We start from the raw sequence: 15,965 nt of genomic DNA, 5'->3' as shown, positions 1-15,965 counted from the left end.
GATTTAACACTCAAGTACTTTGTTTACGCACTCATCTCTGCATAAGGAGTTATATACCTTAAATATGGGGCACGACTTTACTAGGCTGGCCCAATAATTATATTTGTACAAGGTAATGGGAGCTAGTGATTCATATTACAACAGTATCTTGCAGGAAATCACATACCAAATGATCACCTACTTAGAGCTCCAAATTTTGTTGTCATCTACAAACATGAAGAAAAGGGATAGTTATTAGAAAAGGAAATAGTACTACATAGTTATTACTTGTAGATCATTCCTTTGTTTTTTTTTCTTTTCAATATTGTTACTAATTAGATAAGTGATTCCACTCTCTAAATATAATGTATTTTCGAGCGGGTCGACCCGTCGAAGATAGAAGAAAATATTACAATGGAGAAATCTCAAATAATTCTACGGGTTAGAGTGAGATTGTGCGAGAGATATCCTACTTATAATTCTCACTAAAAAATCTCACAAAATCTACACCAATAGAAAATTCATTAAAATCGTTAGATTTTTGCATACCATGAGATTATTTTAGTTTGTTTAAAATCCTTATTGAATACCAGTGGATTTGTACGGACTCTAAAATAATCTTTTAAAATCCTAATCGAATACCACGTGACTTTTTTTCAATCTTTTAAAATCCTAATTGAATACAAATGTATTTTTTTGTCCAAAAACAGTCCATTAAAATACTTTAAAATCTCAATCCAATACATCTCCTTATAAATCCACATTGTCTTTCAAATCTTATAAATTCTATTAAAATCTTTTAAAATCCAATCTTACAAAATCTTGATTATAAAAAAAGTTTTTAAAAAAATCTTTAAAGTCTCTTCAATTTTAAATAATCTTTTAAAATGTAAAAGATTTTTTATTTCAATTTTTTTAAAAACAAATCCTAAAATTCAATATACCCTCCGGACCCGTGTACTTGCGGAATATATGAAAATAAAGACTATTTGATTATATTCTCACTGTTTTCCAAATTTTATAAGTTTTTTATACAAATAATGTGATGAAAAAATAAATCTCCCTATATTGATTCTTTAAATTAAATACAGACAACAAAAAAACGAAATCATTATTAAAAAAAAGAGGAAATCATTATCCTGTTATCACTCTCAATTAACAATGATTTATTTCTTAATTGAGAATAATTTTCCAAAATATATGGCGGTATTTAACGACGCAGTGTGTTCATATTGTGTGTGTAGTGTAGGCATTTCCAAAATCAATTGCCCGCGTAAACAAGATTGTTGCCTTAAACAAACGCAACGCGGTGAAAATTCAATCAATAAATAGCAGCAAAAGAAGAGCGCTGGTTATTGTTGTGTCTTCCATCACAGAGTCATGGGTTCCTTCTCCTCTACACTGCTTTTTCTTTTCTTCTTCTTTTCTTCCTCACTTGCCAATCACCATGACTCACTCCAACTCAAAGGTTAGAATTGTTAGTCTTCTTTTTTCTGTGGTTGTACTCCTTATATTCACAAGAACAAAAATCACTTATCTTTGTGTATATGGGTAGCTAGTTGTATGTTATATCAAATTGTTCACTGAATTTTCCATACTTGTGTTCGGTAAATTAATTACTTTGTTCTTGTACTCTTTTCCCTGTCGTTTTTGCATTTGAAAATAATCTTCGCACATTACAACTGCATGTATTGATATTGAAAGGCCAGTTTTGGATATCTCCCCTACCCCACTTTCTGGGGATTCAGCTGCTCATGGTGTTAAAGATATTTTACTATGTGAGCGTGTTCAAGGTGTCTGGTATCTCAAGATTGTAAAGATGTGAATTGAACACGCTCACATAGTAAAATATCTTTAACACCATGAGCAGCTGAATCCCCAGAAAGTGGATTAGGGGAGATATCCAAAACTGGCCTTTCAATATCAATACCTGCAGTTGTAATGTGCGGAGATTGTTTTCAAATGCAAAAACGACAGGGAAAAGAGTACAAGAACAAAGTAATTAATTTACCGAAGAAGTATGGAAAATTCAGTGAACAATTTGATATAACATACAACTGCAGGATATAAAATATCTTTTATATAGTAAAATATCTTTATAATCAAGATTTTGTAGGATTGGAATTTAAAATATTTTAATAGAATTTATAAGATTTGAAAGACAATGTGGATTTATAAGGAGATGTATTGGATTGGGATTTCAAAGTATTTTAATGGACTGTTTTTGGACAAAAAAATACATTTGTATTCAATTAGGATTTTAAAAGATTGAAAAAAAGTCACGTGGTATTCGATTAGGATTTTAAAAGATTATTTTAGAGTCCGTACAAATCCACTGGTCTTCAATAAGAATTTTAAACAAACTAAAAATAATCTCATGGTATGCAAAAATCTAACGATTTTAATGAATTTTCTATTGGTGTAGATTTTGTGAGATTTTTTAGTGAGAATTATAAGTAGGATATCTCTCGCACAATCTCACCCTAACCCGTAGAATTATTTGAGATTTCTCCATTGTAATATTTTCTTCTATCTTCGACGGGTCGACCCGCTCGAAACCGGATTCCACCATTGAAGCTTTGTGAAAGCTCACAAATAGCAACAATGATTTCGTTTTATTTTTTGTAATAATGATTTCGTTTTTTTGTTGTCTGTATTTAATTCAAAGAATCCAATATAGGGAGTTTTTTTTTCATCTCATTAGTTGTATAAAAAACTTAATAAAATTTGGAAAACAGTGAGAATATAATCAAATAGTCTTTATTTTCATACATTCCGCAAGTATATGGGTTTGGTATTTGTATTTTTAAACGATATATAATTCAGCGGCGAAGCCACGTACATTTTAGGTGTGGTCTCGACTCGAGGTAAATTTTAACAAATTATATTTATTATATATAATTAATTATAATTTAGCCCGAGTTAAAATTATAATTTGACCCGAGCTACAATTTGTAATTTGGACCTATTTAAAAATTAAAATATTTTTGGTAAGAGATTTAAGTAAGTTGTATTAGGTTATGTGTTTAATTTTCTCTTGTATAATTTTTTTTTAATAAATTAAAAAATATTTAATAAAAATATATTTCTTATTGGTACTGCCTGCTCAGGTGCTCTGTATTTAATATAATTTAAATGAGGAGGGTTATATTGACAAATTTTTTATTTACAAACTCTTACAAACTACACAATGTATTCCTGGAAGAACATTAGATTACAATATGTACTTCCGGGAGTATATAATATAATTTGCAAAAATTTGTAATAAAAATTTGTAAAATGATTATCCTTTAAAAGAATAAATATTTTTCCGAATATATCATATTAATCTTTTTTTTTTTGGAGTTACCCAACCCTAATTATCTCTTTGAGACGAGTTGGCTCCCTCCGGTATCCCCACGAGCTTCGACTCTTTGAGTCGGCTATGAGACTAATTCGGAGTGCGGGAGAACAATGATGTAATATCTTGATATATATCATATTAATCTTGATATATATCAATAGAGTATTAAATAATTTTGCATTAATGTAATATCTTATAAATACAATTTATATGATAGAAACTTTTATGGTAGATTTTGAGATAAAATCATCCAATGAAAAAATATTGAATGATGTAAGAGTGACTTTAATTATATCATTCCCTCCTCTTTTATTTATGAAATTAAATTAAATATAATATCACGATATAATCTCTGTAAGTAAAGTCAAGGTCATGTCTTATTTGTATAAGATTTTTTTTTCCTCGAATCTCATACATTTTATAATTTTGTAAATAAATACATATAATTTCGGTATTTTATAAATTTGATTCCTATAGTTAAAATACTAATAGAAATTTAACATGATGATAGAGTTGATTTTTTTTTCAAAAAGAAAAGAACTTTTAAGGTCGTTGTATAAGATTATCTAACATTTGAGGTTTATTTAAAAACAAATTTACACTTTTAAAATTGCTATGATTTAAAAAATAATTAATGAGATGTTTTTTGAATCAACTCACATTTTAAAAAATTATAATGATAATCTAACGTCAAGAACTTCATTAAAAAAATCTTAAATTGTAAAAATGCACGGGTATTGTTTAACAAACAACAAATGTAATTAATTAGAGAAAATTACGCTATTCTTCCCTTAAATTTTCCTTAATTACACATGATTGGCTCCAAATTTTGAAAATTACGGCAACTTTCTTTATATTTTATGGGCAGGATATACTTACCACTACAAAAGTTTATCACTTTACAACCAACCTAATCACCGTTGATTTCTGTCAATCTAATGGTTATAATTTATTGGATTTATTGAGAATTAATAATTATTAATAAATGTGACCCAATAATTTTCAATAAATTATAACCGTTAGATTGACGAAAATCAACGGTGATTAGGTTGGTTGTAAATGTGGTAAACTTTTTTGGTGGTAAATATATCTTCTCCATATCTTATATGATTGTCAAACTGTCACCCCTTTTAGTAGAATTTGATTTACAAGATAGTTATCATTCACAAATCACTAAATGTTATTTTTAACATCAAAAGGGAATACATTTTATTCAAGATTATTATTACTTATCTACCGGTTTATCAGTAATTCAATTAGTCCAATTGCAACACTGTCGAATTTGAGGCAGCTCTTCTAAAATTATTTTCTCCATTTTCAGTCTCAAACTCGAGATATCTAATTAATGGAAATAAGCTCCGTACCACTTAAATTTATAGTTGTTGGCAAGTAAATTTTCCATGCTTATCATCCCAATATCTTTGATTAACGAAACTAGTTATTAGAAATAATTTATATGAAATAGCATCATTCTTTTCAAATTGCTACAGAGACTAATGTTTATGAGAAATTTTTTTTTCCTTCAAAATTATTGGGTTTGTGCTCTTTTACTTGATCACAATTGGGCTAAGAATCTGAGAAGAGCCCAAAAAGCCTAGAGCCCAAAAGAGCTTAGGGTTAGGGTTTATTAGTATTCATATAAATACTACCACTTAAGTCATCAGCATCTAAGTAAGTTCAGATTTGAAAAAGTGCTCACACATTTCCTCTTTTCCCTTGAGGATAGTTTGTGAATTCTTGCCATGACACGGAGGAGATCGGATTGTGAAGGGAAATCATACATAAGGAGATTCTGCACAACATCTGCGCATCAAGAGATAAATCAAAAAACGATGATATTACATCCCAAACCGCAACGGTCTAAACGCTCTCGCAAAAAAAAAAAAAATCTCTAGTAAAAAAAATCTAGTTTTTAACTCTACAAATGTAAATTCTAAATAGATACTAACCCGTTTGATTTTCAGAGCTTGTTAATGCTTTAAACATAAAAACAATTACTTGTTCCAAACTCAATAAGTTTGATTATATACAACCTTACATTGATATATATGTAGGTTCTTTGACCCATATAGGGTTTCCCATATGTTTTTCATCTATTTGGTATTTGGTAGGAAGATTTTACCACAAAGGGGCATTTGGTTCCGCCCAAGGATCCCAACGGGTTCGAGCACCGTCCCCCACCCCAACGAAACCTTTTTTTTTATTATTATTATTTAAATTCTACATCATTTCATTGCTCCATTAAGTAAGGTATATCTAGGGATGTGCAAAAAATTAGTTCATCTGTCCTGCCCTTGTCTGACCTTGACCTGATCCATAAATATCTGTTTTTTTTTAACTGGTTTAAATACTGACCCACTTTTATTTGGGTCAGCTTTAGACTTGACTTATTTTAATAATTGACCCATTGACCCAAAATTTAATCCAGACCCATTAGCTACAAAAAGAGAAAATGAAAAATCACGGTAAGGCAATTAATGACTACGAGTATGATTTTGGACAATTTCATAGCATAACAGCGTACCTACAAAACAAAACTGAACCAGCAACGAGCAATTAATTGAATCCAGTTTAATATCAAATCCTACGAGACCTGTGCAGTTGCAATAGACAAGGGTTTATCTAGTTCAGACAGTCATGGCATATGTCTAGTTCAAATATATTACTGTTTAATTTGTATAGACTGGATTCCTCACAGGTTGGAGAAATTTCTCATATGCCAGTTTATAGGTTTACGGAGGAGTAAAGAAGGCAACGTCCTTTGATTATGTGCAATATATGCGGTGATTTGGTGCCAATGGTCATACAAAAAATCTAGAATTTTTTATCGTTATTTCTTGCCATTTCCGTTTCTGTTGGATAAAATAGTCTTAGCTTCTTTATGGTGCTCACCTAGTAGCTATTTAGTGGGGTTTCTTTGTTAGATATTCAAACGGATTGGCAGGATAGGTTTATTCTCCCTGATGTGCTTTTCATTTAGTTTCTTTGTTTTGGTTTGTGTTCTCTTTAAGAGGGTATACTATCAGTTGCTCCTGCAATTTCTTTCTTATGTGAAATTTCCTTTTATTGAAAAAAAGAAAAGGAATTTGTGACTTTAATCTCTAAACAGATTACATCAATTTATTTTTTCATGATGATCTCTGTTTGTGCCAAGAGAATTTGATGGGAGAAAGTTAAGACTAAAAAAAAGCCTGAAACCTAAGCTTTTTAAAGTTTTGTGAAGTACCAATTTGATATTCCTCCATTATTCTAGCTCTTTTTCTTTTCTTTTTTTATTACAAAAATAGTGGCAAAGTGTGCAACCACTCCTCGTCGGAAAGTTGTTTCCGGTAAAGTCCTCCCCAAGTGGGTGGATGCCTCCGAGATTCGAACCTTTTCCACTTCATTGACACGATTACATCCTGGAGCCTAGCCAACAACAGCTAGATCAACCCACTTTGAGTTGATTCTTTTTCTATTTGGTAGTTATCAATTTAATCATTATATTACTCACCAATTTGTTAAGTTTTTTTTCTTAATGTCTCGAGTTTGAATTTAAAAATGAATGGGAAAACAAAATTGTCGGGAAATCACACTCTTTATACTTCTAAAAAAAATATAATCATACTTCTAATCCTTTCAACTTCACTCAAATTTCATCTTGATTCCCATTATTTCAATTGTTACAATGTAATTCCTGTAACTTTAAGTTAATATAACCAAATTCATTTTCTAAGTCAATGTTAACATTTTTCTGGGTATTATCAATATATAAATTACATTAGTGTGAAATAAAATTTAATGACAAGAAACTGCTAGAAATTACATAATACAATGCCAAAAAAAAAAAAATTGCTATGTCAACGTCAATAAAAATATCTTAGTTGTATAGTTAGCTACTCATACCATTATGCATATTACATGTCATCATTTCTATCCAAAGACACTCCATAAAAGCAATTGAAATCACAGCGCAAGAGTTACACAAACTAAAAAAATACTCCATATGAAACCCTAATTTTCAAGGATGGATTCACTTATTTGTCCAGTCATTTATGCAAAGAGATTATTTGTTATATTTGAATTGATGACGCAATGTGTTCATATTGTGTGTGTAGTGTAGGCATTTCCAAAATCAATTGCCCGTGTAAACAAGATTGTTGCCTTAAACAAACGCAACGCGGTGAAAATTCAATCAATAAATAGCAGCAAAAGAAGAGCGCTGGTTATTGTTTGTTGGGTTTTAAACTTTATTTGAATAAAAGAAAATAGAAAATGAAAGGTTTTGTGGTGAAGAGGTGTGTCCCTTAGGAATTTGTTAGTGGACATTAATGAGTTTAAATTTTCTAAGAAGTAGTCATTAATGTGTTTAGATTTCCTAAGTTAGTCATTAGTATTTCTAGTTATTTGCTATTGCTTTTAAATAGTACCATGTAAATCATTTGAATGTAAGGCTTGGATGTTAAAAGATATACAAAGAGGTATATTCAGAGAACTCCTTGTGTGTTTCAAGTGTTTGAGAGAAACACCATTAGAGGACCTGCGATTCACAAATTGGTATTAGAGCTTGAGTTATGGAGAGTGTGAGCACTTCCAGTATGTCGTTGCCCCGCCTGACAAAGGCGAATTACGTGAATTGGAGTATCCAGATGAAGGCGTTGTTCGGATCCCAGGATGCTTGGGATGTTGTTCAGGACGGTTTTGCTGAACCTGCAACCACTGCAGGATTTACAGCAGCTCAAACCAAGGCGTTGAAAGAGACGCGTGCGAAGGACAAGTCAGCCTTATACACGCTTTTCCGAGCTGTAGACGAGTCCGGATTTGAGAAGATAGCAGGAGCAACGACGTCTAAGGAAGCATGGGACATCTTGGAAAATGTCTATAAAGGTGCTGACCGAGTAAAGCAGGTCCGACTTCAAACTCTACGTGGCGAGTTGGAAGGCATGAAGATGAAAGATTCAGAGGGTGTATCCGAGTTCATCACCCGCGTTCAAGCCGTGGTGAATCAGTTAAAGCAGAATGGTGAGGAATTATCTGAGACTAGAGTTGTTGAAAAGATTCTCAGGTCGTTGACAGACGACTTCGAAAACGTGGTATGTGCAATTGAGGAGTCGAAGGACTTGACTACGCTTTCTGTTGAAGAGCTAGCAGGTTCCCTTGAGGCGCATGAGCAGCGCAAGAAGAAGAAAAAGGAGGAGTCGCTGGAGCAAGCACTCCAGACAAAAGCAACCATTAAAGATGAGAAGACGCTCTATTCTCAAAATGTCCGAGGTAGAGGTCGTGGACGGGCTGGACGTGGAAGTGGCCGAGGTGGTCGTGGCCGAGGTCATGAGGTGAAAAATGAAGAAAGAGCTGAATCGAGTCAGAGAGGAAGAGGACGTGGCCGAGGTGGAAGAGGCCGGTGGTCAAATCAAACAAATGTGGAATGTTACAAGTGTGGCAAGTATGGCCATTACTCGAGAGATTGCAACTCGGACAAGTGTTACAACTGTGGCCGAGTTGGGCATTTCGCTAAGGATTGCCGAGATGAAAGAAGAGTTGACGAGGCTTCAAACCTTGCTGTAGAAGGAGATGGAGGAGTTCTTATGCTAGCCCATGGTGAAACCAGTTCAAAGAATGAGACGGAGTGGTATTTGGATACCGGTGCCAGTAATCACATGTGTGGTTACAAACACCTGTTTAAGGAGTTGAAGACGGTGGAAGCCGGACATGTCTCTTTTGGAGACGCGTCCAAAATTGAAGTAAAGGGCCGAGGTACGATCTGTTTCTTGCAAAAGGATGGACGAGTTGGTACAATCCGGGACGTGTATTACGTGCCCGAGCTCAAAAGTAACATATTGAGCATTGGACAGCTGATGGAGAAGGGTTACTCGGTTCTAATGACAGACCGAGTTCTACTGTTGAAAGACAAACAAGGGCGTCTGATAGCCCGAGTTCAGATGGAAAAGAACAGAATGTACAAGCTGAGTCTAAGGAGCATGGAGGTCGGCTGTCTGCAAGCCGGGGTAGAAGATAAGATGGACTTGTGGCATAGACGGTTTGGACACCTTCATTATGGTGGTCTGACCGAGATGATGAAGAAGGACATGGTAGTGGGACTACCGAAGATTAATTCTGAAGGAAGATTTTGCGAGGACTGCGTATTGGGAAAACATGCGAGAAGCCCGTTCCAAAGGATGGCAAGATACCGAGCTAAGCAGCCCCTGGAGTTGATCCATACCGACCTGTGTGGACCCATTAATCCGGGTTCCTTCAGTGGTAAGAAATATTTTGTAACTTTTATTGATGATTTCAGTCGAAAGACTTGGGTATATTTTTTGAAGGAAAAATCCGAGGTGCTAGAGGCATTCAGGAGTTTTAAAACAATGATAGAGAATGGTACTGGAAGATACATCAAGTCGGTCCGCTCAGACCGAGGTGGGGAGTACGTGTCAATAGCTTTCAAGAAGTATTGTGAAGAACATGGGATAAGGCGGTTCCTGACCGCTCCGTACTCGCCCCAGCAGAATGGAGTAGCTGAGAGAAAGAACCGGACTATCCTGGATATGGTCCGATCTATGCTAAAAACGAAGAACATGCCAAAGGAGTTCTGGGGAGAAGCCGTGCAATGTGCCGTGTACGTGCAAAACCGATGTCCGCACTCAAGTGTGAATGATAAAACTCCACAAGAAGCATGGAGTGGTCTAAAGCCATCAGTGGCTCATTTCAAGATTTTTGGTAGTGTTGCGTATGCACACATACCAGATCAATTGAGGACAAAGCTAGAAGATAAAAGTAAGAAGTATGTGTTTATTGGCTATGATGAGAAGACGAAGGGGTACAAGTTGCTGGACCCCGTCAATAAAAAGGTGTTGGTGAGCCGAGATGTAAAAGTGAATGAGGAAGATGGATGGGACTGGAGTAGTCCATCCGGGGTCAATATGGAACCCGGACTAAAATCAATTGAGGTCGGACAACCTTCGACCCGGATTCCTGAGAATCCGAATGACTTAGATAGTGATGAAGAGCAGAGACAACCGAGATTGAGGAGTCTACAAGATTTGTATGATTCCACCAGTGAAGCACACTTGGTATGTCTGTTGGCAGATTTTGAAGAAGTAAGTTTTGAAGAAGCAATCCGAGATGAGAAATGGCAATCAGCCATGGAGGAGGAAATAAAGGCGATAGAAAAGAACAAGACGTGGGAGTTAGCCGAGCTGCCCAGAGGAAGTCGGCCCATTGGTGTGAAATGGGTCTACAAGAAGAAAATGAACGCTAAGGGGGAGATCGAAAGATACAAAGCCCGGCTAGTGGCGAAAGGGTATAGGCAGAAGGCCGACATTGATTATGACGAGGTGTTCGCACCCGTAGCAAGAATGGAGACAATCAGGCTGTTGATCTCTCAAGCAGCCCAATTCGGATGGCCGATCTATCAGATGGATGTGAAGTCGGCATTCTTAAATGGAGTACTCGAAGAGGAGGTATATCTGGAACAACCTCCGGGATTCATGAAAGCCGGACAAGAAAGAAAAGTGTTGAGACTGAAGAAAGCCTTGTATGGGTTGAAGCAGGCCCCAAGAGCCTGGAACACAAGAATTGACAATTACTTCAAAAGGATGGATTTGAGCAGTGTCCATATGAACATGCTCTCTATGTAAAGAAGAAGGAAGGTAAAATTTTACTTGTTGCCTTATATGTTGATGACTTAATTTTTCTGGGTAATGATGAAAGAATGATAAAAGACTTCAAGAAGAAAATGACGGAAGAATTCAAGATGACGGATCTCGGTCTGATGAGGTATTTTCTTGGTCTGGAGGTCAGACAAGACAAATCCGGGATCTTCGTCTCTCAGGAAGCCTATGCAAAAGGAATTTTAGAGAAGTTTAAAATGACAGACTGCAACCCGGTTTCAACGCCAATGGAACCCGGGTTGAAACTTTCAAAGTATGATGGAGGAGAGAGAGTTGATCCGAGTTACTACCGAAGTCTAGTTGGAAGTCTGAGGTACTTGACGTGTACGAGGCCGGATCTGTGTCTGAGTGTTGGGATCATAAGTCGATTTATGGAAGACCCGAGGTACACTCACTGGAAGGCGGCTAAGAGAATTCTGATATATGTGAAGGGAACAATCTCACAAGGACTTCATTACTCGAAGTCGGACAAATACAAGTTGACGGGTTATTCAGACAGTGATTGGTGCAGAGATGTTGATGATAGAAAGAGCACGGCTGGCTATGTGCTTTTCGTGGGAAACACGACTTTCACGTGGGTATCAAAAAAGGAACCCATTGTGACCCTGTCTACATGTGAAGCCGAGTATGTTGCGGCATCTTGGTGTGTTTGCCATGCAATATGGCTAAGGAATTTACTAAGCAAGCTGGAGCAAGGGCAAGTCGGGGCAACCGAAATCCGAGTTGACAACAAGTCTGTGATCGAGTTAGCAAAGAACCCGATCAATCATGAGAGGAGTAAGCATATTGATGTCAGGTTTCATTTCATCCGAGATCAAGTCAAAGAAGGAAAAGTGGAGCTCACTCACGTTGCAAGCCGAGATCAAGTTGGAGATATTTTTACAAAGCCCCTGCCGACGTTGTTGTTTGAAAATTGCAAGAAGAAGATGGGAATGAAGGATGGTAGAGATATTAAAGTTTAAGGAGGAGTTTTGTTGGGTTTTAAACTTTATTTGAATAAAAGAAAATAGAAAATGAAAGGTTTTGTGGTGAAGAGGTGTGTCCCTTAGGAATTTGTTAGTGGACATTAATGAGTGTGTTTCTAAGAAGTAGTCATTAATGTGTTTAGATTTCCTAAGTTAGTCATTAGTATTTCTAGTTATTTGCTATTGCTTTTAAATAGTACCATGTAAATCATTTGAATGTAAGGCTTGAATGTTAAAAGATATACAAAGAGGTATATTCAGAGAACTCCTTGTGTGTTTCAAGTGTTTGAGAGAAACACCATTAGAGGACCTGCGATTCACATTGTTGTGTCTTCCATCACAGAGTCATGGGTTCCTTCTCCTCTACACTGCTTTTTCTTTTCTTCCTCACTTGCCAATCACCATGACTCACTCCAACTCAAAGGTTAGAATTGTTAGTCTTCTTTTTTCTGTGCTTGTACTCCTTATATTCACAAGAAAAAAAATCACTTATCTTTGTGTATATGGGTAGCTAGTTGTATGTTATATCAAATTGTTCACTGAATTTTCCATAATTGTGTTCGGTAAATTAATTACTTTGTTCTTGTACTCTTTTCCCTGTCGTTTTTGCATTTGAAAATAATCTCCGCACATTACAACTGCAGGTGTTGATATTGAAAGGCCAGTTTTGGATATCTCCCCTTCCCCACTTTCTGGGGATTCAGCTGCTCATGGTGTTAAAGATATTTTACGATGTGAGCGTGTTCAAGTGTCTGGTATCTCAAGATTGAAACTTGGGAGCTATGCTAGTTCATTCCACATTACTTTGGCTCCATCTGCTGCGATCCCAGAGAGGTTACATAACAAAATTCAGGTTTGTTTCCACAGGTAAGTACATAACTTGGACATACTGTACGTAGTATTCTTTATTTATTTGCTGTCACTACACCCCCTCATCTCATGTGCATGCTTGGTATGCACTCTCTTCTAGTTTCAACTTCTTTCAAAGTCTATCAAGATTGCCATTTCTTATTTATAAAGTATGTGCAGGAATAATGCACTTGGATGGTGTCAGTGTGAAAAGGATGAATGGACGAGTATTCAGAAGGGGATCTGGAATGCTGTCATGTCACCTTATGAAACTAGATATGTTGATGTGAGGATGAATGCTGGAATGTTGGGTTCTTCTGTTACAGTTTCCCTTGAAGAAGGTTTGTTTCTTCCATCTCATAAGAGTTGGGAAAATTATTCTATTGTCTCTTCCCTTTGTGGTTTCTTTTTTCAAAATTTTGGGGCTTATTTATATGTTACACAAAAACTTTGCAGATTTTCAGCAATGGCGCCTTGTATGTCTTGCATTGGGATTGATACTGCTGTTGTTGGCTCCAATTATTAGCAGTTGGGTTCCATTTTATTATACCAGTTCAATGGCTATAGGGATCTTTCTTGTTGTTATAATCCTTCTTTTTCAGGTATACAATTTACTTTCTTATTATATATGAATTTCATTTTGTTTCATTTCTTTTAATTTTTCCTTGGTTGTTTAACATGTTTTCTAACTAATTTCTTATAATTATGATATAGGGCATGAAATTATTGCCAACTGGAAGGAAAAATATCTTTTACCTTACCATATATGGTTCAGTGGTAAGTTTGATTTAATTTTGGTCATTGTTCCCTTGCAGCTCTTCATGTTTCATGCAAATATTATCACTGTTAATATTATTACTATGTGCTGTTTCAGCTTGGAGCTGGGTCATTCCTTTTGCACCAATTCTCCGTGTTCATAAATTCAATTCTTCAAAGTTTTGGGATGAGTGAAGAGATGCACATTCCAGTAAGTATATCTCTCTTTCTTTTTTGGATAACTTGGTACATATCTGTATTTATATGTTCTGTCATACAATACTGGCTGAATGGTTAACATCTATAGACACTTCTGGATTCCTAATCCTTTTTGTTGGCTTTTTCTTTAGACTCATACATTTTTTTCTTATGTATGACGAGCTAACATTCTGGGACACATTTGTAACATTTTGTTTTTGCAGTCAATAACTCACTCTTTTAAATTCTCCCTTACCTTATAATGAGGTGGCTTTTTTTGTTTCCTTTTGAATAACTTTTGACAAATGTTATTTCTTTCTTTGGGCTAGCAAAAAATATTTGCAGTCAACAGAAAATAGCTGGTAAAGGGGTGAAAATGACTTCATCTTTTCAAATATAATTATTTAATTTTCTGGAACAAGCTCAACCTTTCTATATATGCTTGTCGCCCTGATGTTTGCCCTAACTGTCATTCGCCAATGGCTAGTCCCTGGTTGGTGGTTACATTGTAGCTTTCACTTTCCACCCTCCCTGTTCCCCTTTCTGTGGTCCCTTCATTTCATGCTGCATAACTCTTGCTGATTGCTGGCCATCTTTGCCTGTCTGTCAGATATATGTTATCAACTGTTTTCCATCCTATGGGATTTGGCTTGTCTATCAGACATATCTTAAATTCTCTTTAATAAAATTATTTTCTTCAATGGTTTACGGGTTGCCATTTTTGTACTACTGGGTATCCTCTTGGCTGGAGCTGCTTTAGGCTACTGGGGTCTTAGGAGATTTATTCTTTCGAAAGAAGATGGCGGTGTGGATGCTGGGGTCGCTCAGTTTGTGAAATGGGCAATGCGCACTGTTGGAGCCACCTTGGTTTCGCAGGTTTGCATTTATATAAATAGGGAATGTGCAATAAACTATTGTTGTTATCTAACGTTCATCCTGTCATATATGACAGGTTATGCTAGGTCATCGTGGATTAACTTGTGTAAATTATTGTTGTTAGTTGCATGCAAATTTGAAGATGAATAATTTTTCTGTATGGAGAAAATATTCTGATTCAAAAATGAATGAAATAAACTATAGTTATAATAATGAAATGATTATTTTGAAAAACGAAAACGAAAATAATAAAAATAGTTAAATATAAAATATAAATAGTAAGAAAATAGTTTTAAAAAATGCAAAACAAAAATGGCATAGATTGATAAATTTTCTGAAAGTCGCTCAGCTTGGTAATATTTTTTATAAAGTCGCTTTGATTGGTACAGATGCTGTTATTGTCTATTTACTTGATTTTCATGGTAAAATTGTCTGTTGAATCCATGAATAATTGAGTTGATGCTGATGAGATGTAACTATTTATGTGAATTGAGATTTAACTATTTACTGGAAATGTTTGCCATATTTACCTAGTTTCATCCAATTTGTTCTGCCAGCTAACCTGAATGTTTCTTCATGATGGTGGTTTTGTCCAAGGAACATTAGATGAGATGGTTGTCATGAAATCATGATGCTCATTGCTGACAACTTGTTAATAAGGCATTTTGGATGTTTTCATGAATTGTTGTATATTGCTTTTATAGAATTTAAAGCCCATAATCTAATTGTAGGAAATGCTCACGGTTTATATAATTGAACATTGTAATCAATTTTTCCATTTTAGATAGTAAAGGAACCAAGAGGGAGTGAGATTCACTAACATATGCTGGTCTTTGACTGTTTAGATATCTGTATGACTGCCCTAAAATTGTTCCTCTATTTTTTTTGGTCATTGTTTGTCATTCAAGGCTTCAAGTCTTCCACTTTTAAAAATGCCATTATGATTTCATGTAGGTATGGAACTTCAGGAAATGATGATCACTCGCTGCTGTGGGTGAGAGGAACACGTGGCCGTGCTGAATTCCTTAGCAAGTCAACTCCTAAAGGAAAAATGTGGAGTAGTCCTAAAAGATCTGCATGGTCTGACTCTCCGGTGAAAGGTATTGTTCCATGTTTGAATCTTTCTGATATATGATTATCCTAGCAAGATTTTTGTTTTCCTGGTGAATCAAGCAAGTTCTTTACTAATAAATAGATCAAAGAAATTGAACTTTTGGCTGAGGTAGGCAGAATCTTATTCTTATACTGGCTTATAATGGTATCTTGATTTTGTGGAACTGATTAAGCAAAACTTTAGTAGTAAGTAGATCAAAATCAAAGCAATTGATGTTTTTGGCTGAAATAGTCAGG

The 15,965-nt window shown here is 35.3% G+C and overlaps 1 protein-coding gene across 1 annotated transcript; it reads left to right on the top strand.

The window, feature by feature from the left end:
- Positions 1-1,359: 1,359 nt before the first annotated feature.
- LOC133310315 (uncharacterized) lies at positions 1,360-15,715 on the top strand (the record flags this gene model as incomplete). The annotated part of the gene is made up of 9 exons (XM_061511231.1): positions 1,360-1,447; positions 12,581-12,803; positions 12,966-13,126; positions 13,242-13,387; positions 13,500-13,562; positions 13,660-13,763; positions 14,462-14,615; positions 14,692-14,734; positions 15,524-15,715. Coding segments are annotated over exons 1-9 (1,174 nt in total), but the record flags the coding sequence as incomplete, so codon positions are not given.
- Positions 15,716-15,965: the final 250 nt, after the last annotated feature.

This window comes from Gastrolobium bilobum, unplaced genomic scaffold (genome assembly GCF_033153095.1).
Source record: "Gastrolobium bilobum isolate Gb01-03AN ecotype WA unplaced genomic scaffold, APGP_CSIRO_Gbil_v1 utg1505, whole genome shotgun sequence".
Lineage (NCBI taxonomy): Eukaryota > Viridiplantae > Streptophyta > Magnoliopsida > Fabales > Fabaceae > Gastrolobium > Gastrolobium bilobum.
The sequence above is the reverse complement of the archived record's forward strand: the minus strand, read 5'-3'. Positions and strand labels throughout refer to the sequence as shown.